At 41.2% G+C, this 26072-nt stretch overlaps 3 protein-coding genes across 3 annotated transcripts in view; 2 read left to right on the top strand and 1 right to left on the bottom strand.

Annotated features, from left to right (window-relative positions):
* Nucleotides 1-7056: 7056 nt before the first annotated feature.
* LOC308115100 (CCN family member 3-like) lies at nt 7057-10178 on the top strand (the record flags this gene model as incomplete). Its single annotated transcript, XM_080472449.1, has 5 exons — nt 7057-7107; nt 7541-7769; nt 7864-8118; nt 8373-8596; nt 8692-10178. 5 exons carry the CDS (start codon nt 7057-7059, stop codon nt 8980-8982), a joined length of 1050 nt encoding a protein of 349 aa, XP_080328575.1. The 3' UTR covers nt 8983-10178.
* A 1315-nt stretch (nt 10179-11493) lies between these two features.
* Nucleotides 11494-14280, bottom strand: LOC308114819 (zinc-binding protein A33-like). Its single transcript, XM_080472012.1, has 2 exons — nt 14161-14280; nt 11494-14016 (listed from the first exon to the last, which is right to left on the bottom strand). Exon 2 carries the CDS (start codon nt 14012-14014, stop codon nt 12776-12778), a length of 1239 nt encoding a protein of 412 aa, XP_080328138.1. The 5' UTR covers nt 14015-14016; nt 14161-14280; the 3' UTR covers nt 11494-12775.
* Nucleotides 14281-19416: 5136 nt separating this feature from the next.
* The window catches only part of sntb1 (syntrophin, basic 1), a 35764-nt gene continuing 29108 nt past the window's right edge, over nt 19417-26072 (top strand). Inside the window, exons 1-2 of the mRNA XM_080470856.1 lie at nt 19417-19693; nt 19835-20635. Of these exons, the coding sequence (XP_080326982.1) occupies nt 20095-20635 (541 nt within the window). The 5' untranslated portion in view covers nt 19417-19693; nt 19835-20094. The remainder of the gene's footprint in view (nt 19694-19834; nt 20636-26072) is intronic.

Here is a 26072-nt window from a genome sequence, read left to right as displayed (position 1 = left end):
ACATTCAAATGGTGAGTTTAAATACCATAGAATGATGTTTGTGTAATAAAATTTAAAAAAAAACCATTGTGAAAGAAAACAAGATTCAATAGAATAATGTGCACGTCTCATCAACCCATATTTTATTCAAAACATGAAAAATGTATCAGAGGTTCAATCCGGTCAGTTTTACAAATTTACAATACAAAACATTAGAGTTTTACAAAATGTGTTTATTTTCAATCTGATAACTATAAATCTCCAAAATATATGGTTAAGAAATGCTGGAAAGTGGGTAGTATTGACTAAAACACAGAGATTGAATACAATTACTTCAATTATCCCCTGGTCAGTCACATAACTATTTATTAAAAAGCTTTTTTTTTTAGAGATAAAGCTTCTTAGAAGATGAAAAAAGATGACAATCTATAAAAACTAGTCTGGGATACAAAGTAAAATTTGTATTTGGCACACTGTAAGTTGTTGAAACGTTGTCCGTGTTCTACTTCTGCTAAAATATATATCTGTATGAGATTAGAAAGGTGCTGCATCCTGCGTTCACATTTCACATAAAATCTTGACAACCTGTTTTGGACTTTTTTGAAGCATAAAGTCATACCACCTATTATTAAAGAGTGTATGTTTATTTTAACAGTTTCAATTATTGCGCCACAAACGTCGGCACCGACTGAAAACGTCTCCGACAGCCCCTCGGGTACCTGCTCCTCTTCCACACAGGAAGCCGCGGGGTCTTATGCGCCCTGACCAAACATAAAGTTGTTAGACATGAAACGTATCCTGAAGTCTTTCCATACCGCATGTTTTATTAGTGGAAGCTCTATATTTGGTCCATCCACTGCCACCCACCATAAGACACAGAGGCCTCTGGTGGAGGGATTCAGCTGATGTACCGTGGCATGCAGCAAATAAACCCAGAGTGAGAGATTTGTGGTGGCCCTCCCAAGTTGATATTCCGACTACCTGACTGCCACTTGGCAGGTGAATGGAAACTAGAATTGCATAACATATGAGTGAGTGGGTTGAGGTTTTATTGTCAAGTGGCATATGTGCATATGAAATGAGGAGGAAAAAAATAGGACTGAGGAGATTTAAAGTGAAACACCGTACATCACTGATATCTTTATCCTTACACTATGGGGAAGATGAAATTATGTAGTGGTAGGAGCCAGCAACCAACAGCCTGTTTCAACTCTGCCTGAACTGAACTGGAGCAAGAGAGATAAAGTTTTCTTAAAATTCACAGTGGCTCCAGTGAATCCCAAAAGGAACATCTGCGGCGCTGTAACTCACTGTCTGTATAGGCCATTAAGTTGATGTTTCCATTTCATGTCTAGCAACCCACACACAAAACAATTCCTCTCGGTATATGTCATGCCAGTAATGGATGTTTTGCTGAGTTACATGCTTAAAAGACTGGAAGCCAATCTTTAATGATCTGGAAACGACAATATTTGGAGTGAAAGCACTGCTATTTTGACCACGTGAAATCAGTCTGAGTATTTTTCTGCTTTTCCTTTGGATAGGACTGATCAAACAGTCCGGTCCCTGGTGTCTCAGCGCTCTCATTTCCCCTCGCACAATGTCACACTAAACTCCACTCTAAATAGTCGATGGTGTGCCTGAAAAAAACCCCAGTCCCACAGAGACTGTTTACCTGAAGTGAACCCTGCTTGTTCAGTTTGCTCTATTTCACATGAAAAACACATCGTACAGGAACAAAGCAGATACTCTGCCACATTGTGTATGCAACGCTCCGACACGTGTGTTATAAACAAACGTCTGTGCCTATGGTTACATCTTTCTCCTGCTGAGAACTCGGCCGTGGTTCAAGTCAGATCTGCATTGTACTTCACCCAAATGTTTAAATCCACATACATATGGTTTGTCACAGATGGCTTTCTGGAGGTGAACAAAGCCACGTTCCTACAGGTTGTAGATATTATTACAGAAATAATATGACTTGATAATGAAACAATTTATTCACCTTCTACTTAACCGTTTGAAAACCAGCTGTCATTTCTACCTAAGAAGCAGAAACAAAACCGTCAATACAAAGAAAAATACATGGAAACGGATGATTATACAACATGTCATAGCCATCCTAGAAGACAGTAATGTTTATAATATTAACAGTAAGCAGTGAAGAAAAACACAAAACTGCCAAGATACAAGTTTAAGTGTGTGGTGAAAAATGGTCCTAGGTACAATACATTCAGTGGAATAAATTAAGAAGCAAATTTCTAAATTCCAGTACAATGTTCTTGTTCTGCGTATAATATATACTAGTCATCAGCAGCAATGAAATGAAAATGACTGGAAAAAATTGTTAGGGACTTAATAAAGCTGCTGGAACTGTGATTTATAATAACAATGTAACTTTACATTTACCTAAATTACACAAACATCTCAGGCACACAAAGCTAAAGCAACAACCTATAATACAAAGGAGACCCAAAGTTATTTTGAAACAATGATCTCTCAATAAGGCAGAAAAGCAACCTTAAGCTGAATATAGAAAAGGGACGTATAATGATGCACGAATCCCTCGCAATGAACAGACAGTTACGGTCCGGTTTGTTGCCCAGTTCGCTCTCGCAGGAGGCCATGAGCTGCCGTGTGGCCTGACCACATGGCAAAAGGCTTGAAGCCCTACAGCAGAGTTCAACACCAGCAGGCCGACACGCTGATTCAAAGCCCTGATTGTGTCATCTGTTTTAGTTTAGAAAAGACTGTCAAACCTCATTTTGAAGTGGTGCTGAAACGTGTCTCACCACCAGAGGATATAGCGAGGGAAAACTCAAGCTGGGTGACAATAACAGGGTGTACGGCTGAACAAAGGCAACAAACATAGGAAGGTTTCTCATTCTGTCTTTTCTTCTTCTCTGTTCTTCAGGCTCCTCTCTTGTGGAACAAGTCCTTTGTTTCACTAATGAAGAGTTAACACAGTTTTCCACTTTTACGATCAGGCTTAAAAGGTTTGTATTTGTCAAAGCTTATAGGACTGACTCCGGTCATTTTGAACAATTGTCTTATTTCTGCTGCTATAGTTTTAGAGTGCCAACAACCTCTCACCTCACTTCTCACCTATCCAGTAATTACCATTTACCAATAGTATGTGCTTTCTCCTCTTGGCCCACTCTGTAGCTCCCTACAAGTATATTTACCTCTGGAATTGAAAGTAGAATTAAAGTAAAAGGTCCAGATTCTTGTATCTGGGTCCCATTGCCCTGCAATATGTGACATCTGACCCCAACTGGCTTTGGCACGTTTCGATCTGTTGTCAGTTACAGCAATTGTATGTGCTTATTTACATGAAGAATGAGGCTCTGTCATATCTTAAAGAGCTATTTGTCCCACATCAGCACTTCATTTGTCCGTTCTTCCTTTCTAAAAGTGCAATGGGAGTCAGAGCGTTCAGCTTTCTGGTTCCTCTCACATGGATCCAGTTCCCAGTTTCAATTAAAGAGGCTGACACAGTCTGTACGAGGTTAACATAAAACTTTAGTATTTAAAATAAAGAATAGATCAGACTGGTTTAGGTCACCCCCTGCCATTTTCTAGTGAAGCTGCCATAGGTTCAGTTTGTTAAAATACCTACATTGAGCTTCTCATTGTGTGGAATAGTACAATAATTGGGTTTTTCTCTGTAAAAGTGCCTTGGAATGACTGTTGTTAATGCCTTCATATATACAACTGAATTGAATTATTCATGTGATATATGTTTGTCTTCTTTTTCCACATAATGCTGAATATCTTGAGGTGCCTTGAGCATCCCATTCCTCCATCTTTCTACCAGTTTGTGTTTTCTTCCATATGTCCCTCTTCCCTGTGGAATACAGTGGAAATATTTCACAGATACCATGAATGTACGTATGCAGACTTCCCACCTTGTTCCTGGGAGACATCACACTTGGCCACACTATGCCAGGCTGTCAGTCAGCAACACAGCTGATAACGTTTTCAAACGTGATGTTCTTCAAACATTTCCTCACTCATCATCGCTGTAAGGACATTGTGACACTTTCTCTACTTTATGTGTTGCTCAGTTTGTAACTTCTGTTTAGATTGATAAATTAGTTTTTATACTTTTATTTTGTTGTTTCTTACACGTCTTAAGTTTTTTGTTGAAATGCTAGTTAAAATAAATTAACCAATAGGAAAGCATGAGGTGGAAAGACAATGTCCCTTTTAAGTTTTTCAGTCTTGTTGTTCACCATTATTGTGGGGTTGCTCTATCTGGTGGAGACAAAGTGTAGAAAAAGGTCAAAAATCCACGAAAAATCTCCCAGGTATCATCATTCCTCTTTTTGTTCACACATCATTTTTTTTCTTTTATCTCCTCCTCGAAATGTGTATTCTTGAGGTGTGAAATCTGGCTGAATCTCATCTCCAAAACACCAAAGCCGACGAGGTAAAGAAATTCACACAGACAAACTAAATACTGCCATCCTGTGAAGTTTGAATGTCTTTATCTCCCTCTCAAAAAGCTGTTTGAACAGCACTGAATCATGATTTTGGCAGATCCTTCCACCACCGATTGGAATCCCAGTTTATCTAGAGAGCTGCTGTGAACCTTAATTCCTTTCTGGGAGAAGAGACACACTGTGATTGGTTGGGACGTCCAGCCCAACATATTACTGATGTATTAAGAGTTTAAATCATTCCAATTTATAAAGAAACTGCATGGCGTATTGTCATTGTTGTCTTGGTCACTTAATATGGATTTAAATGTCATAACCTGATTTAGGTAAAGACTATACATAACGTATAATATACAACTAATAATATGGAACACATTGGATGCCAAGTATCTTTTTTGTTCCTGTTCATCATCTGCTGATCCAGGTACAATCAACCAGCACTTCCACTCATGGCCGAGGTCTCTGAGTCTATTTGGTTTTAATTGTTCAAATGATGTTTGTCCTCACTATTATTGCATGTCACAAAGGTAAATTACTTTTATATTTTAATATACAATATATAGATCTTGCTCTTGCAAATAATTGCATTGAAATATATGTGGTTTATTTGGCACCTTGTGGGTAAATCTCTAATAAAAAGATCAAAATCAATAAGAAATTACTTTCAAAATAGATGAATATGACAAATTGTCCAATGATTTCACATCATTTATATTTTAGAACATTTATATTTTAGAAGATTTAATGCTTAATATTCAGGAGTAACGTTCTTTCTGAAAAGTCGCACACATCTTTTTGGTTATTTGTTTGACCTGTTTTTCATTTTCTAAGACATGTCCAATGATGCCTCCAACAGATCTGCTCTAATCCGATTCAAAGACTTAAAATCATTCTAAAAATACACAACAAGCACAACAAGAATCAAGGAAATAAAAACTGTTGGCAGACCTCATCTTTAGTCACCAACAGGAAATGCCGAGAGAGTAATAACACAAAACTAAACTTCTATTAAAAGTCCAGCTTCTGTCTATATTAGCTTTCTCCCCTCAGCAATCTGCCTCTTAACAGAGTAATAATAAAAGATTCTCTTGGGAATGTATGAGCCAACAGAAATGTGAGTTTCACTCTCATCAGTATCTTTCTTTACATTGAATCACAATCCAAGTTCATTATCCGTGTTATAATGTCGTTAGTTAAACTTGGTGGCGCAATATTTCCTATTGATTCCTTTCTTTATATTGATGGTTCCTACAATCTCACACTCTCATTACTTTTCCTTGAGGGATTCATTGAGACTGTCAATAAACTTGCTCCTCTTTAGAAGAAACCATAACTCACCTCAGGCCAGATGTGTTGACGGCAGTGTAACCCCCCCCCCCCCCCCCCCCCCCCCCCCCCCCCCCCAAATTACCACCCTACCCTCACCCCCACCCACCCCCCACCCCAACTGTTTCAGGATAGTAATGGACCAAAGTTTCCACTGCATAGCCATGAGAAGATATGGTTCCACAGGGAATAAGGTGGGTTTTCCACTGTGACCCTGCACACGGGGTTCAGGAGGAGAGAGCGTCAAAAGTGAGGAAACTGTTCAGCTCCATGTAACAATGCAAAGACCCTGGGGTGCAAAAAAAGTAAAAGACAATATGATTACTTCAAGAGGAAATAATAAAAAGTATGAAAGACAATAAGTCACATCATCGCGTGGATGTACACATGTAATATTCACAATAACCACTGATGTACAGTGTTTGGTGAATTACACATTATTAGTAATTTATTACTGCAAAGCCACAATTTCCCAAAGTATTGGTGTGGTAACTGATTAACGTTATTGTTGCAGTCATAACTGCTGCAAGATTTTAATTCTCACTGATTAACTCAAAAAGACTTAAATAACATGTATAAACATTTGAATCAGAAAGATAATCAGTAATAAAGTGTATTATTCTTCAGGTGTTTGATGTAATATCTAATTATTAATATATATAATATAATAAAAGCTCATATATTCTACTAATTGTGAAAAGGCACTCATTCGCAGTGCAAAACTCTGCATAACACCTTTCACATTCAAATGATCAAGCATCTTCCTCCAATAACTAATGTAACTTTAACAGAACTTATTGAGTGACTCAGTCATTGGAAGACAGGCAAATGAAGGAAGCAAAATAATGCAAGTGTGACCTTCCCAAGCAAATGCTTATTTTTCTTTATTGAAAGTGACACATCTACTTTTCGAAGAAGTGACTAATAACTGTTATCAGGTACTAATTTTGAATGACCTGTACAACACTGCTTGCTCATTTCACATTTTGATGTCGAAGCCCTTCTCGTGTTTGTGTTGCCATCTTTCACAATAAATTGTGACTCTTCATCCAGCAAGCTGGGGGATCTCTCCTGCATTCCTTCCCGTTTGTCGTCATGGTGCCAGCAGGACAGCTCTGCTGTATATAAGGGCCTCCTCTCCAGAGTCCTGAGCCAGAACGACAAAGAGATCCCCACCTTCTGCTTCACCACAGCCAGAGAGGAGGATCAAACCCTGATCCACAGGACACTGACCAGCTCCACCCATCTGAAATTAAGGCGACTGTTATAGACTGCAGAATTCTTTTGATTCTGCTCTGCTTAAACGAAGATGGCAAATCTGTCGGATCGAACCCTCTTCATTTTCTTAGCTACAGCACAGGTAAGCATTATATTATATATGAATTTGAGAAATTGCTGATTTATTAGCTTTTTCACTGCTGGTAGCCTGTGAGCACTTTTTTGCAATTCTTTCAGAGAGGTATTTAAGATGTGATGACTTGCAAGGGTTAATTTTTATAATTGCAAAATATGCATTTACAAAGTAATGAATTGTATTATAATTTACACATCTTTTGTAAAATAATAGCACCTTTCCATCAGTCAAAGATCTTTGCAATTTTGCAGATAATTGCCGGAGGAGTTTTACTGCAGATGTATATTTCTAATACAATATAACATTTGCCCATTTGCTGTTTACTGGAAATTGTATCATATAATCTGTGTTGCAGTATAATACATAATCCCACATGTCCATAGCTGGTAAACATGATTCATTGAAACATGTAAAACAACAAATCCTGTTTCTTTTGCAGGTTTTTACACTTGTCCTCTCTCAGATGTGTCCTCGGAGATGCCAATGCCCTAAAGAGCCCCCAGCGTGTCTCCCCAGGGTGCCCCTGATTCTCGACGACTGTGCCTGCTGCCTGGTGTGTGCTGGTCAGAAAGGACAAGTGTGCTCTGATATGAACCCGTGTGACACTCGCAGAGGGCTGCAGTGTGACTACTCAGCCGACGTCCATAAGAGGACGGGCGTCTGTAATGGTGAGGGGACTGATGTTTGGGTTATTGCTGACTTACTCATCCCTGCTTCTTGAGGGATGTCACCCTGTCTAAAACGTTTTTCTCCTTCCTCCAGTTCACAAGGGAAACGTGTGTGTTTTGGATGGCTCTGTCTACCAGAATGGACAGACCTTCTTCCCCAGCTGTAAGTACCAGTGCATGTGCCACGACGGGCAGATAGCCTGCGTGCCGCGCTGCAACGTGGACATCATGCTGCCTGGGCCAGACTGCCCCATGCCCCGCAGGGTCCAGGTTCCTGGAGAGTGCTGTGAGAAGTGGGTGTGTGAGCCTCAGGTCGAGGCCAGCGCGCTGGGCGGCTTTGCCATGGCGGGTAAGCAGACTGCAAGTGCTGATGAAACACACATTGTGTACAGACATTCCTCTGTGACGTAGGTGCCACTGTAGTGTGAGACATGGGTTAAAGTAGCAGTAAAACAAAGGAAGAGCGGAAAGAAGCTAAAGGAAAGACGCAATCTGACAAAGAAATGCTCTTCTTCATTCTAATGAAAAGCATAAACTTTTGGGTTTCATGTTTCAGTTGTGTTGACAACATCAAACCTTCTGCACTTCTGTGAATTTATTCAGCCTATCGGCAGGAGGAGACGGTGAGCTTTGACACCTGGGATCCCAGCCTGAACTGCATTGAGCAGACCACAGAGTGGGGCGCCTGCTCTCAGACATGTGGCATGGGGGTGTCCACCAGGGTCACCAACAAGAACCAGGCGTGTGAGATGGTGAAGCAGAGTCGGCTGTGTATGATCAGACCGTGCGATGAGCAGCAGGAGCATCTGGCGCAGCTTGCACCAAAGGTATGTTAGATTTAGACTCTCTAAACAATTACAGAGACTTGATGTTGTTTTCAGTGTGCCCATCATTCAGTTCCTGTCTCTTCCTGCCCTTGCAGCGAGGCAGTAAGTGCCAGAGGATGGCGCGCAGCGAACAAGCGGTTCACCTCTCCCACGACAACTGTACCAGCGTTCTCGCCTACAAGCCTCGCTACTGTGGCGCCTGCACAGATGGCCGCTGCTGCACCCCGCACAGGACCAAGACAGTGCTGGTTGAGTTCCAGTGTGCCAACAGTAAACCCGTCAGGAGACCTGTCATGGCCATCCTGACCTGTGTCTGCCACAGCCACTGCCCTCGGGACAACACCGTGTGGCAGCCATCAGAGCTGGCGTACGGCGGCAGAATATAGGACAAAGTGTTGTCATAACAGAAAAGTCCGAGCAAAGCGGGTAAATCCAGTGACGGCGTGTCTGGAATCACAGGAATTGAACAGAATGAAAAGTTAACTCTCTTTTCTCTAAAATATGAGTTGCATGGACAAACATTTTTAGATTAAGAAAAGAGACTTAAAAATCTCCTCAATCGTTCAATCTCCTGCAATATGATTTGGTCATTTAACAACCTGTGGACCAGTTAGTTTTATTTCTCTGTCAAGTGCAAAGAAAGCACTTAATCCCTTTGTGACACATACAGCCGCTCCTGGAGATCAGGCAGAGGATAGAACAGACAATGCTGGACAATTGTTTGCAGGCTGTGAGGATTATTTTCACAACATCTATCCCTGAGAAGGAAAACTATGACGGCATCCTACCGCAGAGAGAAATATCAAAGAAAGTCTTGGCTGTAGCCTCGAAACTTACCGGTTCAATCGATTCTTAGAAAATTAGATTTGAACATTTTTGTTGACAAAGAACAGAAAACCAGTTTCTTGTTCAGCCCTAAATTATGAGGACTAAGTCTTTTGCAACGTAACCAAAAGCATTTGCTTTTGATGCCACTTTTATACCTTGATGCAGAAAACCCCCCCAAACCTGTAGTATTATTTAAACTGCAATTAGACAATTAAGCTTTGGCTTTAAATGACAGTGATAAGCAAACCTTCACTCTCACAGTTACAGAAATGTTCCAGCTATGGGACACATCTGTGAAATAACTGAACTGTGTGCTTAGACCTGGTGCCAGACAAAGAATTAAACTATGAATGAAAGGTCACTGTGGTGGCTGAGTGCCAATTCTAACATTGGGATTGAAATCCTACCCCATGTAGCTGGAATACATAAATGTTGCTTTTTGTTTAAAAAAATAAAATAAAATGCAAATGTATGGTTCATTTTCTAATCCTTGTTCAATGTAATGCACATAAAGACCATTCGTATGATGACAAGAGTTTTGTAAATACTTGCTATATAGATTGTAGCTTGATTGAGTGTGTATCAAATACACAGCTGTATAATTGTAATTGTAGTATTGGAAACATGAAGTGTATATATTGCTATGTGATGTTACGATTTCCAATTTGAAATGTGTGTACCTCTTTTGGCCACTCCTCATGTCCTTCTGAACAATACTGCAAACTCATGCATTTGTAATAAATATGTATTTTTTAATGAAGCCTTGACTCTCTTTACTCTAGTATACAAAGTATTAAGAACTTCATGAATCATCCCAGTGGATGATAAAATGGCTGATAAATTGCATTTAATAGGGTTGCGGGTTTAAACGGAGCTGACTGCAAGAAATGAATCTGTAAAGAATTTACTCCAAGTCTCAGAGGAAATTAACAGATACTTTATGAACCGATAACAGTCAAAGGCAGCTGACAGAGAAGAAAGTATAAAAAGGAAAAGAGAGAAGTTGGAGTTGCTTTCATGGTATAAGATGAAAGAAAGTTTGCATAAAGCTTCTATGAAGTGGCAGACTGATGTTTTCTAACTTGAGGCTCATCACTGCCCTACATCACACTGGTCTGTTGTAAATGTTGTCTTCATACATATGTTATGTGGGTTTTAGGTCAATCAAATGTATGTCAAGTGTTGCCTAACTCTAATTCTGTGACTGCTCTCAATTTTGCAATTCAAACATACGTTGCAACGCGCAGCATCAAACTTTCTCAGATATTTTTAAATTTCCAAACCCCTTTCGTTTTGAAACTAATACTGCAATCTCAAGGTTTTACACACCTGCTTCCAGCATGGACCTTTTTACAGATGCCTCTTTTAACAGTCCAGGATGTGCGTGTCTAACACAGGACTCGAGGGTTACTGGACCCTTCAAACCTCGCTGACAGTGGGTGGTGACCCCTCCACCTCTCTCGCTGAACCCAGCCTGAGAGGTCATAATGGAAAACCTGAATAATCCCCGTGAGATTGCTGCTGTTTCCTAAAATAGCTCCACAGTGGAAACTTTGGCCCATAGCTTGAATCTGCTCAGACAGAGAAATGTGGCCGAAACATGTGGACGGCAGCAATGTTTCCACTGAGACTGGCTGTGTGGTCAAAGTATCTTTAGGAAACAGAAATGAGCTATTAGGAAGACAGTAAGAAGAGTGGCTTTGTTAAAGAGAATAAATGATAGAAGGCTACAAATTCTGGAAATAAAATAATACACTAAATAAACATTATGTCAATAACACTTGCTTTAAATGTATATATAACTCAAACTGGAACTGGTTTGAATATTTAATTATACATATAGACAGCATCCAGTGAGGTAAAAGGACATTTTTCTTTGTTCAAAGAAGAGACAGGATGAAGGTAGCGTGATGTTCAACACATGTTTTACAAAATAGAAATTGCTCCACATTATCGGTTAAATCTATTTCTAGTATTGATCCTTGAGGGACACCTTTATCGGCCATCTGGTGTTTTGATTTCAGCAGTTTGAAGTTTATCAGAGAGATAACAACTCCAGAAACACCAAGACCCACAAAAGAGATTTGATTTATTTATCTATTTTTTTTATTTAACAAACTGCTGTGATCAACAGCATCAAAAGCTTTGGCAACTGGCAAAGAGTAAAACATCATGTTAAGCTAAGTTAAAAATGTAATCCACAACAGCAGCTGGAACTGTTATTGTGATATACTGTAAGCTGAAGACTGAGCGCTGGTACTGAAGGAAGATGAGATCCTTCAGAAAGGCACAAGATGGAGAGGTGTTCTGAGATTCAGAGTTTTTTTAGATTGACAGGATAAGTTTAGAGAAAGATTTGGCTGCTGTTAGAGTTACAAGTATCGCAATGATGTGCAGTGAACCTGAACAGCTTTCCAGGTCCAAATGGAGAAGAACGGAGGAGCTTGAGAACAGCTCCTCCAAATTATGAGGTCTGGTTTGATTCCTGGATGTTGTGTCTCCCACAGACTGAGAGATGATGAAATCATTTACAGCCTCTCCAAAGACCTCATCCAGTTAACTCAGGGAGACGCCTAAAACAAGCAAATTGATTCTGGTCCAAATTCTGGGGAAAATGGCGTGCGTGCGCTGTTTGCACGACAAATGAGTCAATTACTCCATCTAGTGGTGTATAAAACAAATGTCAAACACCAGCGAAGAAGTGCCCTCCTTTCAGTTCTCTGTATGGATATGCCCTCAAACTAAGATTCAACATTCAACATTCAAAATACTTTATTTATCCCCTAGGGGCATTTTCAAACAGCCCACGCTGAGTAGTCATGTAATCACAGACATAAGAGGCACAGTGAGACTTCATAGTGATTTACTCTTCTTCCAGAGTATAATGAAGATGTAGCTCCTTGATACCAACACTTGAGAAAACTTATTCAAGAAAAGGTAGTCTCTACTTGCCTCTGTGCTGAGTCGTTTCATCTGTCCACCCCATCAAACCATTGCACTTACTTACTAGATCTTTGTGTGTACAAAACGTTGAGGTAAAAATCTGCAAAATGCAATGTTAAGTAAGATGAACACTACTTATGATCATGTTTTAAATAAGAGAAAGGCTTGATATGAATTAACTTTGATAACCTCACATTTAACAAGAGATAATCAAGCAGTAACAACTTATTTTGATGGACAGATTATGTGTAAAACTTTAATATTGTGGTACAAAAACTGATATGTAAGATGTATTGCTCAGATTAAACAGAAAAAAAAAGAAAAGAAAAGAAAAGAGTAAGCAGTACTGTATCAGATCAGATATCCATCATCACAACCAGATGTTAGGAGAGTTACATTCAATCTGGTTCAGCAGCAGATTAAAACTGCCAGAAAGAACAGGAAGAGCACAACAACATAAAGGGGATTGGATTGTTGCCACATTTGTTGAGCCCCGCTCTGGAGCATCCTCTGTGCCCTCCGAACACAGCTCACACCATCAGAATCAGTGAAGCTGAAGACCAAAAACACTCTTCCTTTAAATTTACAGCCGGTAAAAATGTGCATCATGGTTGCACTGTCTGCATCATAGAAGAGCACCGTCCCATTCTCGTAATCCACAAACACTCCGACTTTCTCTGGTTTTCTTTCTAGGACCGGAATGTTTTGCAGAGCTCTGCAGTTACAGTCCCCGATCCTTATGATCCATTTTCCATTTGCACAGTTCGGAGCCCTCTTTCCACGAACTGATTCTATAACTACTCCTATTTCCCAGCCTCTCCTTCCTCCAGTCTGAACCTCAAAGCAGAATTTCCCCTCAGAAAAGCCCCTATTACCCAGGATGTATGAATAGTTACTCCAACAGTGTGGCCCCTCACTTGGAAACCTTGAGTTGACAGGATCAGGCATTTCATGAGGCACCATGCTGTTTGCTCTTGCTTTAAATTTGCCTTTCCTCTTGCTTTGTGCAAATGCTCTCATCTTCCTTCCTCCTTTCTGTTTAATTTCCTGCACTCCTGCTTCGCTTCTCTTCCGAGCCTCTTTGTCCACATACTCTTCCTCCAAAGGGACTATATCATGTGTGCTGTGCTCTGTGCACAAGGCACAAACACGAGTCTGGTCATTCAGGCAAAAGAACTCAAGAATCCTGCTGTGCTCCTTGCAAATGTTGTCCTCCAGGTTCTGCACAGGAGCAGCCAGCTTGTGTCTTTTTAAGGCAGAGACTCTCTGATGAGGCTCCAAGTGTATCTCGCAAAAGGAGGTCAAACACACCAGGCAGGTTTTGGAGGCTCTCAACTTGTTGCCAAGGCAGCAGTCGCACAACACCTGGTCGGGTGTGACCGGGAAGCTGCTGTCAGCCGTCACATGGTGCTTCTTAAAATTCTCCACAACCTCCCTGAGTGTTGTGTTGACGCAAAGTTTGAGCCCTTTGTTGAACTTCTCGTTGCAGAGCGGACACTGACATCGTTCCTTGCCTTCCCAGTGCCGCGAGAGACAGGCTTTGCAGAAGTTGTGTCCACACGGAATAGAAACAGGCTCTGTGAATACATCCAGACAGATGGAGCACAGGAACTGATCCTCTGACAGGACCGTGCTGGCAGTGGCCATATCTACAAAAGAAGTTTTGAAGCTGTTACACATCACTGATAATAGTTTCGTTTTCACGCCCTAGACGACTTTCACGGAATAAAAATAAACAATATGCAGATTTCAGATTTTGAAAAAGACATTTCAAAAAGTTTGCTAACACAAACCTTGCAAACATATACTGAGAAGAGGAACTTCACTGTGGTTGCCCTAGTTTGCTGCTTCTCTTTGTACACAAATCGAATTGTGTTTACAACCTCTCGTCTTGCAATACTTGGTTTCATTTCAGTGGATATATTGTATGCTCCACCTCCCCTGACACATGCAACATCACACTAACCCTTTAACTGCTGAGCCATGTGGAGCGAATCAAATAGAATCTGCATTGATGCATACATTTATTTGAAATGAATTGCAAATAATTTTCTGCAGCAATCAAATCCTAAGTTTAAAATATTCTTTTAAAAGAGTACCTCTAAAAAACAAGTATTGGCAAATATGTATGTAGCTTTTTGCACTGGAAATAGTTAATTTGAAATGAAATGATTCAATGTTTTGTTCACTGAAATGAATCATTCTGCAAATATTCTGCCTTTGTAATTGATTGCATGATGCAGGATATGGAATCTGAAGCTGAACTTAAGCCGTTCACTCATTTGCTTCAGTTATGCTGCCAGCATGGCCACCATTTCAAGTGGTGGGATTTTTCTCTTAATGCCTTTAATTTCAACATCAAATATCATTTGGCACAAAGATGCCTCTGTGACAGCCAGCTCAAGACATCATTTGCATATTTTTGTCAGTCACTTGTCCATCACTGAACCTCTCTCTTTCATTTCAGAATCTGCAGTTCCCTCTTCTCTGCCCTGCAACAGTGCATTTCACACTAACTCGCCACCACAAGGTGCACAAACTGTCATACGTCTACAAATGTGCCAATAAATAGATCTGCATCATTTATTCTGCATCTCCTTTCTTCTCTGGTTGGACAAGGCTTTAAAAGTCATGCATTGTATTGATTTTCAGAGCAGGAAGACTCTAATGGAAAACTGAAAAAACATTATTTTACAAAAGACCATTTTGCTCATGACAGGAAAAGCTACCTTTATCATTATACTACTCCAGGTGAACTCATCGAAGCAAGATCCTGGAGCCGTGCATGATGACTCACTTGTGTGGCTTACTGAAGCACGTGTTAATGAAGGTAATTTGTTTCATGTATGATTTTCTTGCCATGGCAATTTAGAGTACCTGCTGTGGAAAAACTAGGGCAAGAGAAATGAGAAGACGGGAGGAGTGGGGAGAGGAAAGTGTAGCTAAATGCAGAGGAAGGAGAATCAATCATGTAAGGCAAGAAGGCAAGCTTCAACCTCTCTAATAGTCGAGACAATCTGTCACCTGTAACAGCGATTTCTCAAATATATGAAAGACCTTTTAAGTCAGAATAAAACAGCAACTGTCAGCCTGTGTGGCAGCGGCAGTCCCCCATTCCCCTTCTGTGCTGCCAGTAAGCCCTTTTTGGATGGATGGTTGGATGGATGGATGGATGGATGGATGGATGGATGGATGGATGGAAGGATGGATGGATGGGTGGATGGATGGATGGATGGATGGATGGATGGATGGATGGTTGGATGGATGGATGGATGGATGGATGGATGGATGGATGGATGGATGGATGGATGGATGGATGGATGGATGGATGGATGGATGGATGGATGGATGGATGGATGGATGGGTGGATGGGTGGATGGGTGGATGGATGAATAATGGGAGCAGCAACATCATTTCAACAGTTTTTGAACCTAATACACCTGGTTATTAAAGTATTGAGTTAAAAACTGAACCGAAATCTTTCTGGATTTACAAGCATTACCTCATATAATTGTCTGACATGTTTAACGGATTATCGCATTGTTGTGGCCCTCAGAACCTCTAAAGCTTTGGCAAGGAGCATTTCTGCTTTGGATGAATGCTTAATGTTCTGGACAATGTTTGCTATTGAGGTTCAACTCGATTTTGAATTGTTTCTCTGCTTATTTTTCTCAGGCTGAGTTTGTTTAGTTACACCCGCTCATGTTTCAGGTGTTCTGCCCTCCAGCTGCTTTCTTAATTGTGCCCACCTGCATCTCGAGGAGTCCTCAGTCCATGCTGTATGGCTGCTCTCTATTGTCTGTAGCCACTGAATTAATCATTTAGTACAAATCCAGTAAATCTAAATTACTAGAGCTTTGCAGCCATCGTTCAGGTCTGATCTTGTTTGCTGGTTCAGTTGCAGCCTGTACCTTTTGTAATGTTGCCTTCCTGTTGGCAACCTGCACTTTTTCATATTTCTCTCTCGAGAACTGAACCGGCTTTCTGAGACGTGACTCCTCTGCCTGCAATGTCGATTACCATCTACGTCTGGCTAGAAACAATCAGCAGAGTTCCTTGCCGACATTTTCACCATGCAACTCTGACATTTTGTTTTTCACCAAAAAGATAGCATTTTCACACAAACAATCACAAGACAATGCACAATGTGTGCCTGCTGCCAGTTTAACGCTGTTTCTCTGATCACCAGGTGGCAGAAGTAAGACTTGAACCAGTTTGTGTGTCTCACACCTCCAGAGAAGAGAGAAGAGAAGAGCTCCTCAGGGAACGATTAAACCCTAAAACCACTGTGTTGCACTATAATGGAAAATGATATTTCTCTCACAGAAGACACCTTGTCAATCTGTTTAATCGGGTCCAAGCTTGCAAAGGTTTCTGCCTGTTAAAAGTAATAAATGAAATGTGTATTCTGGCAACCCATTGAGAGCGAGGAAGCATTAGTGATGGATTTGAAATATGAAGGTCTTGAAAAAGAAAGAGGAAGAGGAAATGATGAGTAAGGGAAACAGAGAAAGAAACCGAGAGAAAACAATACTGGAAGTGACAAACAGTCGTTATGGAAAGAAGGCTGTGAGGAGGAAAGAACAATCTGCTGATCGTCTCTCAAGTCGATCATGACATTTGTTAGTTAACAATTCCAGTGTTGGTATTACAAACAAGAATTCAAGCTTGAAATTCCTTGTGCCAAGTAGGTTAAAATGCTCCTCACTCTCTGAAATAATCCAGGGCAACCATCAACAATACGTATTCCGTGAGTGTTTGTGTGTAGCCGCACCTCTGTGCAGCTGCTTTCTGCAAAGACGATAATGTTTAATCAACGTGCCCGGCTGACTGAGGATTAAGAGGAGATTTATTAGTAGCCTTTAAATACCATCACCTTTAATAAGATTGTACTTTCTGTTTTGTTTGTTTGTTTGTTTGCTTTGAAGGTCATTACCACAACAAAGAATGCACATTTGATCTGATGGCTCATTTCCATATAAAAGTAAAAAATCAATTGTGGCTCCTACACCTCATTAAACCAAAAATATTCGACGTATTTCTGTTGCAGCTGCTCTCTTGGAATAAATAAATGAATCCCCTCTTTGGCGCAGCTCAGTAGTAATGATCCTATGTATTCAGTGGGTGGGCACATGTAACAAAGCTTTACTCCTACACGCGATACTTTCCAGTGAATACACAGTCTGATTAATTATAAAACACTCCGTGTTTGTTTAAAGAAATATTGTGTAATGCCTTTAACTTTCAGTAGTCTTATTTCTTGGCATGAGCTGAACTCTTCATTTTATTGTATTGTAGAAAACTGACTGTAATTTGAACTGAACTAGGATTCACAAAAAAATTGACTCTTCTTCAGGAAAAGTGTTTATTTTTCCACTATATTAGCAGTCACCGTTACAGTTGCTGATTTCTTTCTTCTTCTTTTTTTTTTTTTTAGTTCATTCCCTTTCTTTTGTTGTAGGTGTAAACAGCTGTGGAGCTGCTGTCCCTCTCTGTCTTGTTTCATACCACTGATATTAACCTGAGATTTGCATGAATGCTGAAAGAAATAACATGCAGTGAGTGAGTCTGAGGCTTGCAGGTGAAAATATCCGATTTCAATAATCACTTTATTAACTGGACAAGTCAAGCAGACAAGGACATAACAATAACAGGGCAATATGAGCAATATTTAGACATATTAATTGTGTGTGTGCATGTGTGTGTGTGTGTGTGTGTGTGTGTGTGTGTGTGTGTGTGTGTGTGTGTGTGTGTGTTGGAAGATTAATACTCATAACTTTTACTTCTAATAACTTGGGAGATATCTTCAAAACTGTTCTTTAAACAAATACTCACACCTTTCAGCAAGTCATTTTTGGAACACTGTCAATGAGGAATGAGGCCATCGTAATGTCAGCAATGCACAAATGTAACCACATAACTAATTTCATAAAAGTCATTGCTCATGACCACAGTCCTATCGAGAGTGCTGCTGTCACAGTAACAACCTTCTTCATAATGCTATTTCAAACACGAGCCCTGATAAACCAAACAAGTCTAAATCCATGTTAATAGTTGTAATTGAGACAGTGAGGATGGATGAAGTGGAGGTCGCAAAGAGACGGGAGTTGAAGTACTTGAGGGTAAAAACTGTGGAGGGAGTGAAAATGAAGTGAGGAAGAGGGTGGAGTGGATGGTGGCAAGTATCAGGAGAGATCTGGTCCCAGACAGGTTAAAGGTAAAGGTCTACTGGACGGTAGCGAGACCAGGATAGACGTTGTATAGTTTACAAACGGTGGAGGATGGCGCGTTTAGGCAAGAGGAGAGGCAGTGAGGGAGGACATGCAAACAACTGATGTAAGGAGGGAGGATACAGGAGACAGAGGTAATTGGAAGAAGATCAATCTCTTCCAGGGAAATGCCAACACAAGAAGAATGTTTTATTGTTTCCCTTCTTGTCCTATTTCCTGTTTCTGTGGTTTTCATTATGCAGTCAGAGGCATCCACTATTATTAAAGTGTCACCAGCAGGTGTCGTGGCTTCGTTGCGAATAAATCAGGGTGACACATGATTTCCTGCAGCCGGTTCGTCACTGCGAGCGAGATGCCAGGCAGTTCAGTGTGGCATCTGTACACATTTAAGTCAAGGCTCTAATATCGAAAATGTTGTCACTTTTGAGAAGTTGTATTACTCACATCAGTCACATGCGCAGCTTTGTGCGTGTGTTTTCTCAGTGCGGCCGTGGTATTTGATATCATCACCTTCTCTCACCCTTAGAGTTAGTCTTTAATCAGTTTGACCCTGGGCCGGTCCGGCTGAGGGACCGAGCGGCTGCGCGCTCATGGACACAGTTCACTCCGCTGAACTCTCAAGTCAGGTAAGTTTTGAAAGAGCGTGTCGAGGTGAATTAAGAAGATAAAAAGAAAACAAAGGGAGGAGGGTGATGAGTCTCGTATTACAATATTTGGATCTGAATCCCCCCCTCTCTCTCTCTTTCTCGCTTTCTCTCTCTCTCTCTCTCTCTCTCAAAACCGGCACAGGCGCATTCCTGTACGCGCGTAACCGAGCTCACTTCTGCGACGTGAACGCGGTCTTGCACAGGAGAGACAGATTGGGACCGATCGGATATCTAAAGACTGAAAATGAGTTGCCGGGCGATTTTTGATCACTATTATTGATTTTAATGCACCACTACAATGACCGTGCACGACCTCCTTTACTGCACACGTGCGCATTCAAATAGTACGCAAAACTAAAATAGGATTATGAAACAGACTTCCATTTGTATTTAAAGTGTGCTTATAAACATACAGTCTCTTCTACCGGTACACCAGAGACTAGATTATGGTAAGTAGCTGTCAACATGTTGACATGAAACTGATTTTGTTTATGGTGATGTGTTTTAGCGCTTCTTTCGTTCACCTCTGCATCAGTCGTCCTGTCTCAGGCGATACTCTGGGAAATGATGAACCACATTTGTGCATGCAGGATCTGGAGATGGGATCGGCTGACGGCGGGGGGAGGAAAACTCCACCCAGCAGATAGGATCTCGGGCAGGCGGAGCGGAGGGCTGCAGAAAGGGGTCGGCCAGGTTGGACGGGACGCCTGACAAAGTCCCGCAGAAAACTTGAGTGGGGTGGTGGGGGGTGCAAAGTCCATCCCGAGCTTCAGGGAGATAAGGTGGTGGTTAATGTGTCAGAGGGTCAACTACATCACATGTGATTTTTCTACATAGAAATGCTCCAAAGATGGCGGTGGTAGTCGGAGTTACGCATGGCTCTGGAGTGCAAAAAAGTGAATTTGTGGAGGTTTTGGTGCGCGAGCGGTGGCACAAAGTTTTGGCCAACTTGAACGAGGAAGCGCTCACGTTGAGCTGCGAGGAGAGCAGCGGCAACGACTCATTCAACGACAATTTCAACTCCAACGGCGTGACGAACGGATCTTACCACGATAACAGTAACGCCAATTCCAATAATGGCCCCCAAATCGTGCGCACCGCGTTCACGGACCTCCCGGAGCGAGTGCCCGAGGCGATCGCCAACAGAAAGCGGTGCGTCAAGGTGACCAAGCAGGAAGTTGGGGGACTGGGGATCAGCATCAAAGGAGGAAAGGAGAACAAGATGCCCATCCTAATTAGTAAAATATTCAAGGGGCTCGCGGCGGATGAGACCCAGGCTCTGTATGTCGGGGACGCCATCCTCTCTGTGAACGGCATGAACCTGCGGGACGCGACGCACGACGAGGCTGTGCAGGCGCTCAAACGAGCCGGGAGAGAAGTGACTATGGAAGGTGAGCAGACTGAAGAGACGTGTGCGTGTGTGATGATACAAACAGGTGGAGGGAGTAAATAAGCAAACTTTATAGTCTCACGATCCAATGAACTGAATTTTTGTTTTGGGGATCCCACATGAGAGACTCTGTATAGAAACCTCTTAAAGGGGGATTCTACATAACACCTGTTGAGACATCAAAAACGGATTGCCAGGCTTAAGTGTAAATTAGTCTAAGCACCATCATGAAGAATTGTTTTTTTGTTTTGTTTTTGTGCATGGGTTCCTCATTTTAATCTCGGCCCGTTCAGACTCTTCATCATCCAGGTCATTGTCCCACTGGGGTAATTCTGAGGCGTCAAACAAGATTTACAGCTTCAAAATCCACATGGTTGCCTATTTCACACTCCATTCTTGAATTGTTTAGTCCATCTTTCCCAGCACTGCAGGCGAGTGGTCATCAGGATACCAAGACTTGTAAATGTTCTCTCCACCTGCAAGTTGATTCATTCATTTAGCATGTTTGATGTAAATCACCCCGAGAAGGCTCATACAGAATGAACAACAGCTGGGCTCTAAGTGCTGAAATGATGAAAGCCTCTTCTGGAAGATGTGATTTACTTTACATCAAAGAGTGGAAGCTGATGTGGTTTGTAACAAGAAAGAGAAAGCCAATTTATGTAATAGTAGGAGTCTATAAAACGTTTTCACATCACTTCAATTATTTTTAAAATCTATTTTGAATATCAATTTTCTGGCACTATACAATCTCTTAACTGAAATGAATCCAAACTTTGTATTTGTATTGAATACACAGATTAAAAAGAGAAGACAATCGATTCAGTATTTTAGACACTGCAAATCAGATGTGAGCATATACAGTATGAGCTTTATTCCATAACTGTGGAAACAGGCGATTGAAATCAGGTCAGCTTTTGAAAGAAATGGTTATAATGCATGTCAATGTACCATTAGAGACTCCAAGATCAAAATCAAATCGTCTCACTTCCCCCAACTCCTCTCTCAAGGCCCCTTCCTCAAACATTTAGCCAATTTGGTGTTTTTTAGCCATAAGATGTGAATGAAGATTAGACTGAATGTCAATTCCTCCGTGACGGCTGGGCATCATTTACCCTCTAATCACACGTACAAAATCACAAACATTCATTTACGCCAGACATTTTCGCAAATTTTTTTATTCCTGCCCCTGTGAAGACTTTTAGACCCAAGATATCAAGAACAAAGTCTCTCTCTCTCTCTCTCTCTCTCTCTCTCTCTCTCTCTCTCTCACTCTCTCTCGTTCTCTCTCTCTCCCACATACTCATGCATGTAAACTTGGTGATGATCCTCCCCATGGGGGACACACACTGGTTACAGTGCAGTGGGGACTGCAGGTCCCAGCTGAAAACTTATTGAGATATGAAGGAAAGGAGAGAGAATAGAGCAGGGGAAAAGAAGGGGGAAAAGTGAGATGGAGGGAATGAGAGGGGGTGGACATGAAATGTGAATTTAATGGGGTAAGTGCTGGGAGGGAGTGAGATACAGAGTGAAACAGGAGTAGAGCTAACAGGGGAGGTTAAGAGGCTGATACATAGATGGATGTGAGGATTAACATGCAAATAACGGAAAGACAGAAGTTTCCTATTTCTTTTTTATTGCTTCTAAATAAAATGTCTTTTGGACTTTCATCATAATTAAACAAACATGAGTGGTGATATGTAGATCCCAGAAGTCAGTGATTTATTTTTTCTTTTATATTCTTTTTTAGTGTATGCCAGCCTGTAAGATTTGAGAGAAGCAGAATGTATGACACATAGAAGGGGATCAAGAAAAAGATTCTGATTTATCTCCTAGGAGATCATCCCCGTCTCATGGGAGAGAAGTGTGCTGCTGCATTTTTGTGCATTTAGTGTAAGTGGGTTTTAGTGTGTGAATGAGAATTCGTATGCACGTGTGAGTGTGATTCACTGAAGCAATGACAAGTCATGCTGAAAAATCATTAGGAGGATGCAGTAGAGATTCAGCTAAAATAGGAAGTGGCTACTTATTCCTGTCTGATGCAGGCTGCGAGCGGGCAGAAGTTTGATCTGATGGGTTATATATGCCCTCCAACCAGAGAATCAGGGTTCAAGCCTCAGTGTCAGGGAGCTTCCACTTTGTTAAAGTGTCTTCAGAGCGAGATTCTGACTCTCCGCTGTTCTTTGCCCAGCATGAGGTCTGACAAGTCAAAGAGGAATATCTCTAAGGAAGATCATTCAGGGCTGTGCGGCAGTGTCACGCAGCTCCTAGCAACCACGACCAGCGATGTTACGGTGGTCCAGAGGAAGACTGCTGTGCATAAACTGTTTTAAATTACATACGGATGCAAGAAAAGGTAGAACAAAAAAAATAAATCACCATTTGTATTTCAGCTTGTACAACTTAAAATTACATTTAGGATTATTGGCAACAAATCCACTTGTAGCTCAGTGTAAGCAAGCCATTTTTATATCACAGATCACTGTAGGTCACATTTGCAAAGGCCATGGTTTTATGTATTGTGTTTACACAAACATGTTGTCGTGCTGTGAGCACAGGAAACACCCGAGTTCTGATATAACTGCATCTGAAGCCACAACCTGTGGCGGGGAAATAGAATTCACACGTAGAATCTGATCTACTGAAGGCTTGTGCATATCAAAATGGTCAGATACACATGTGGAAACGCATATATTCAGAGCATGTATTAAGGAATGTATCAAACAGATGGACAAAATAAGCCAGGCACTTTTCATTTAGAGCCTTTGCCTTCTTCAATACGGCATATGAGGCGTGTCCTTCAAATCTTACAACATACGGAGAGGAACTCATACCACTAGATTTCTTCAATATCATGCAATATGACTTACAACATCTGAAAAAGCATGTTGGTCATAAGTACTACTTTTTGATGAGTTTGGTGCAAATCATTTCAGCCCTTTGCTGCTGTTATTGTATTGAGAGACGTTTCCTTCGGTGCCTCTCCAGCACATTTATTTACAGACTTTGTTATGAGATATTTTTCTGTTTTTGCTGTAAAGCTCAAATGTGTTTATAAGTTCCTCCACCAACACGTCCAACTCCATTGTATCCCATTTATTTTTGCTCCTGTCGGGGCTCAGCGCTCCACCCAATCACTCCATCGCAAATGCAAGCAATAGCAGCCAAACTCACGCAAACCAAAAGCGCTTAGTGTTTGCAGGAGCATGCAATTCAACATGCGTTACACAGGATCATCGTACAGTAACCAAAGTGTCCTCTTGGAAAAGGCCAAATGGATGTGTGCGCAGTTTTCGAGAGAGCAGGAATGTTAAGGGATCCTCTTTAAAGCTTTCTTCTTTCTACTACAGCGACTTCCATCTCTTCTATTGGCTGCCTTTGTGAAGAAACGTCCCATTTGCATGGCTTATTTTCTGTGGACAAAGGTTTGCAAAAGATACAGCAGCAGAATTCTTGGAGAGAGGTTTGGAGGCAGGAGGGAGCTGTGACAGCAAAACTTTCTTTCCCCAACAGCAGTTTTGCTTTTAGACACCATGGGACGCCGTGTTGTACCATCCAGTTTCTTTCGAGTGTTCCAAGCCCTTACACGTTGCCGAGGGATTCTGGTTGCCCTTCAAAAGCAAACACATAAGCCCCAATCTGCCTCATCTCCAAATATCAAGCCCCCATAGGAAACTTGTGAAACATCCTGGTTAGCGACATCAAAGGCGTGACCACCAATGCCCGTCGTTGTCAACAACAATGAGTGAGCTTATTTTTGGCTTTCCTATTGTTTCAGTTTTGTCTCTTTCATGCACTGACGATTGAAACTTTGCTCCATGTGGGTGTTGAGTTTATTTTTTTCCCTCCACATAAAAAGTCGTTTGGTAAAGATAAAAAAGAAATGAGAGCCGTTCCTTTGGAGAATTGAGCTATTCAGTTCAATAGTGCTTGTAAACAAAATATTACTGTCCAACATGGAGAATGCTGCCAAATTAAAAGCAAAATTATGCAACTGTCAGACCTTAAAAATAACAGCTAATGTTGTGATGATGAGCTTACTTGTAATAACAAAGAATCACACCTCTTCCGTTCCCACCTTTTCAGTCTTTATGGCGACGGTGAAACGAGCTGAACACTTCACACCAGTGTGTCACATAACAACTATGAGTCTTTAAACAGCTGGAAGAAGATGATAGCTTGTTATTACTACTACTGAGAATATGCCAGAGGAAAGAGCATAGAATGTTTCTGCTAAAAAGCAGCTCTGTTGTGAGTTCACTAAACTCCTGTTTACTGGAGGAGCATTAGTGTCATTACCATTATGTCATCATTGACCTGACTTGATCTTTTCTATGCATCAACAATTATTACCCATATCTGTGTGTTGGTTGTTTATCCCATCTGTTATGTACTGATGAGAATACTAAAGAGACCATAACTAAAGCAAACAGGACATTGTCACATAAAGTATGCAAAGATGTAAACAATTAATATGTGCTTGCAAAAAGCCCACAAAGAGGTGTAGAACAAGAAAAAGACAAAGGTTGAGATAAAAAAAGGAACACCTTGGGCAGAAACAAAATAAACATAAAGAGGCATGACAAGACCGCACATCTGTACAACACACACCAGTCACCAAATTTTATCAGCTTTGAGTTTTATCCCCACTAGTTGGGTCAGTGCCACCTCTCGCTAACCATAAACATTGGAACTTTGAACTTTTACCTAAGAAGCCATAATTGACCTCTTTTTAACTAACATAGTACTGATAGTTACTCGTTTGTTGGAAAGACATAACCGCTCACAAAAAGAGACTATATGCTGTGTTTTTGAAAGGCTGTATTAAAAACACATTGTGATTCGCAAACAGTATTAAAACAGCATCCTGAATTTTGATCAAATGTTCTTTCCATTTTGTTTGCGATGTGGGAACCCTCCAAACTCTTAAATTGCAGCCGAGCTGGCGGCAGGCATACCACGCGAGATACTACATCATAAGTGTTTTGGTGCAGACACACAAGTGTTTAATCTGTAGGCCTCCCATTGGAGGGAAAATTAAGTATAAAGTGAGAACACAATGGAGAACACCTGCTTTCTTACCAGGCAGGAAATGAGTCAGTGTCCTGTAAGCTCTCCTGTTGAGCTCTTAACAAGCCGACCCTGTCATCAGCTGACATCTGGATGAGTGTGTGTGTCTGTGTGTGTGTCTGCTGCTGACAGCAGTGTGATGCAGTGTGAGCTTCTGGCATATGCTTATACTTGTGTCTATTCGTGTGTGCCATCAAGTTTAATCAACAGCAGTGGAGACTAGACAAGAAGGTTCAGTCAATATATGGTTAACTGTGTGTGTGTGTGTGTGTGTGTGTGTGTGTGTGTGTGTGTGTGTGTGTGTGTGTGTGTGTGTGTGTGTGTGTGTGTGTGTGTGTGTGTGTGTGTGTGTGCGCAGGCAGTCAGTG

The sequence above is a fragment of the Lipophrys pholis genome (genome assembly GCF_963383615.2).
Source record: "Lipophrys pholis genome assembly, chromosome: 9".
Classification (NCBI taxonomy): domain Eukaryota; kingdom Metazoa; phylum Chordata; class Actinopteri; order Blenniiformes; family Blenniidae; genus Lipophrys; species Lipophrys pholis.
The sequence above is the reverse complement of the archived record's forward strand: the minus strand, read 5'-3'. Positions and strand labels throughout refer to the sequence as shown.